Here is a 2,356-nt window from a genome sequence, read left to right on the forward strand (position 1 = left end):
GATTATATAATGGATGTTTTCAGCCATTTCTCCACGTTTTGACTTGTTATCCATCAGCAAATAAATACAGGTTCCAAAAGTTGTACTCCATTTGCATTATTATGGTCAACTCTACTTTGAGGAGGTAACTCTTCCCCGCTCATATTTTGAGTGCCTTCTGGCACTATAGGTGACAATATTCTGGTGCTCTTCATCATGTTTCAGTATTCAATATTCTGGTGCTGACATTGTTCCACTGCTATTCATAAAGTGTTCAGAGAGTAAATATTTGGAAGTAGTCTGTGTCTCCTTTTTCCTAACCTGCCTCTGTCTGGAAGCTGAGCGGAAACGTTTCCATCATGGGTGACCATGCGGGCATTTAAAATGCTGGTGGGATAGCTTCCAGAATCATAGTAACACACAAGCCACCACAGTATGGCAAACTGACAGACGAGTTTACACTACATTTATTTGTCCATTCCTCAGTTGATGGACATTTAATTTGATTGGCTGTGATGAACCATGCTACAATGAACACTGATATACAAGTGTTTGCATTCCTGCTTTCAGTTCTTTTGAGTGTTTTCGTGGGGACATCAAAAGGTTTGATGAAAAGTGGAATTACAAAGAGAATAGGATTTGTCACAAACTTTATGAAGCCCCTTGTAGCTGGAAATGGATTTGCTGGGTTATGTAGTAATTCTCTGTTTAACTTTTTGAGGAGCATAGATAGCTGTACCATTTTACGTTCCCACCAGGAATCGATGAGGGTTCCATTCTTTCATATCCTCATCAACATTGGCTGTTTAATTTCTTATTTTTGAAGTCATGAAAACATCTTTACACTCTTGATTTTCTTATCTGTCACAGCATTTTTTATGTCTCAGCTAGCTCTTCTCTTACCTGCGTCCTGTATTTCTATCACCTGTAATCAATTCCCTACATTAAATTATCTCTGGTGTAAATATTTGAAGAGGTTTTTATTTTTCGTCTTAAATTCTAATTGGTGGAGTGAGGTAAGAATCATTTTAAAACTGAGTCAGTGAAACAGAAGAGGTTAACTTAAAGCTAGGAGGTAGTGGAGCTGAGATTTAAACCCCAGTGTTGGGTATGTCTGTCTTCTTATCTGCATTGCACGTGCAGATAGGTTGGGCCTCAACCTTCCAGGTAGCCATAGACTTCTAGGAACCAGGCATGTATACCCACTGGATACTACATTCATCCATGACCAAACTGGACATACGAGATAATCGTAAGTGTTGGCTAAGTGAAAACTGTGTGTTATGTATAGAAAGCAGACAATACACAGAAACAACACTCTCAAAGGGGAAACATTTACTCTTCCCCAAATTACCTCTGCGCATTCTCATGCCTCTGGACAGATGTGACATTGTTCAGGTCAGATGCTGTGTTTCTGTCACAGCTACCTTTGGCTAACACCTTACTGGGAGGCTTGCGTGGTACCTGAGGCTTCTGCTCTGCCTTTGGGTCTTGCTAGACTTTGCCTCACCTGTGGGAAGTTCCCTGCACAGGATTCCCTAAGCATCTCTCATTGCATTGCATAGCTTTCTTGCTGCCAACCTACATGGACCCACGCTGCCCAAGACTGGGGGAGAGAGGAGGAAGGGGGTGGCATGCAACCCCTGCATAAAGCACACTCAGGCTTCTCTTGCCCTGTATTCAGTGTACGCTCTTCTGTGTTAGGAGGTTCTCAGCCAGGTACCTCTAGATCCTTGTCTGAAGGATGCGCTGCTTTCCAGATTGTTCTTGATGGTAGTGAGGTCTCCTTGAAGCTCCTTGAAGGTCTTTATTGTTGGTATTAAATGCCATTGAGCCAAGTCAGTTCTAACTCATAGTGACCCTGTTTGGGTTTCCGAAAAGGGGCTTGTCTTAATATAAGCCTTAAAAACCAACCAACCCAGTTGCTGTCAAGTCACTTCCAACTCATAGTGATACTATAGGACAGAGAATTGCCCCATAGGGTTCCAAAGCTTTAATCTTCATGGACTCAGACTGCCGCATCTTTCTTCCTTGGAGCAGCTGATACCTACTGTTTGTCAATTCAAGGCAAAGCACTACTCCCAGTACTACAAACTGATAGGCATTAAAGTATTCAATTTGCATAGAAACTGCTCAATCCCTTGAAAGTCACTCAGTTTGTAAAATGAAATTGACCACTTCTTTGCAAATTTGGTGCCCAGCCAATCATTTTCAAGAAGACAATACCAAAGCTTAGAAAGGCAATATAAATGTAACTTACTGTAAGGCTTGGTTAGCCCTAACTTTTAAGCCTTTTCCACTGTGTTCAGAACAGCCTGTGTGTTTTTTTCCAGCACTGCACAAACCAAGCCTAATTTCTCTTCAGTGTATAATCTCT

General features: G+C 41.6%; 1 protein-coding gene across 1 annotated transcript in view; it reads left to right on the forward strand.

Annotated features, from left to right (window-relative positions):
• The first annotated feature begins 1,173 nt into the window (after positions 1-1,173).
• The window catches only part of LOC102833707 (protein eva-1 homolog A-like), a 47,021-nt gene continuing 45,838 nt past the window's right edge, over positions 1,174-2,356 (forward strand). The window contains exon 1 of the mRNA XM_006870790.1: positions 1,174-1,231. Coding sequence (XP_006870852.1) covers positions 1,174-1,231 — 58 coding nt within the window. The remainder of the gene's footprint in view (positions 1,232-2,356) is intronic.

This window comes from Chrysochloris asiatica, unplaced genomic scaffold, assembly GCF_000296735.1.
Source record: "Chrysochloris asiatica unplaced genomic scaffold, ChrAsi1.0 scaffold00151, whole genome shotgun sequence".
In the NCBI taxonomy this organism is placed as follows: Eukaryota; Metazoa; Chordata; class Mammalia; order Afrosoricida; family Chrysochloridae; genus Chrysochloris; species Chrysochloris asiatica.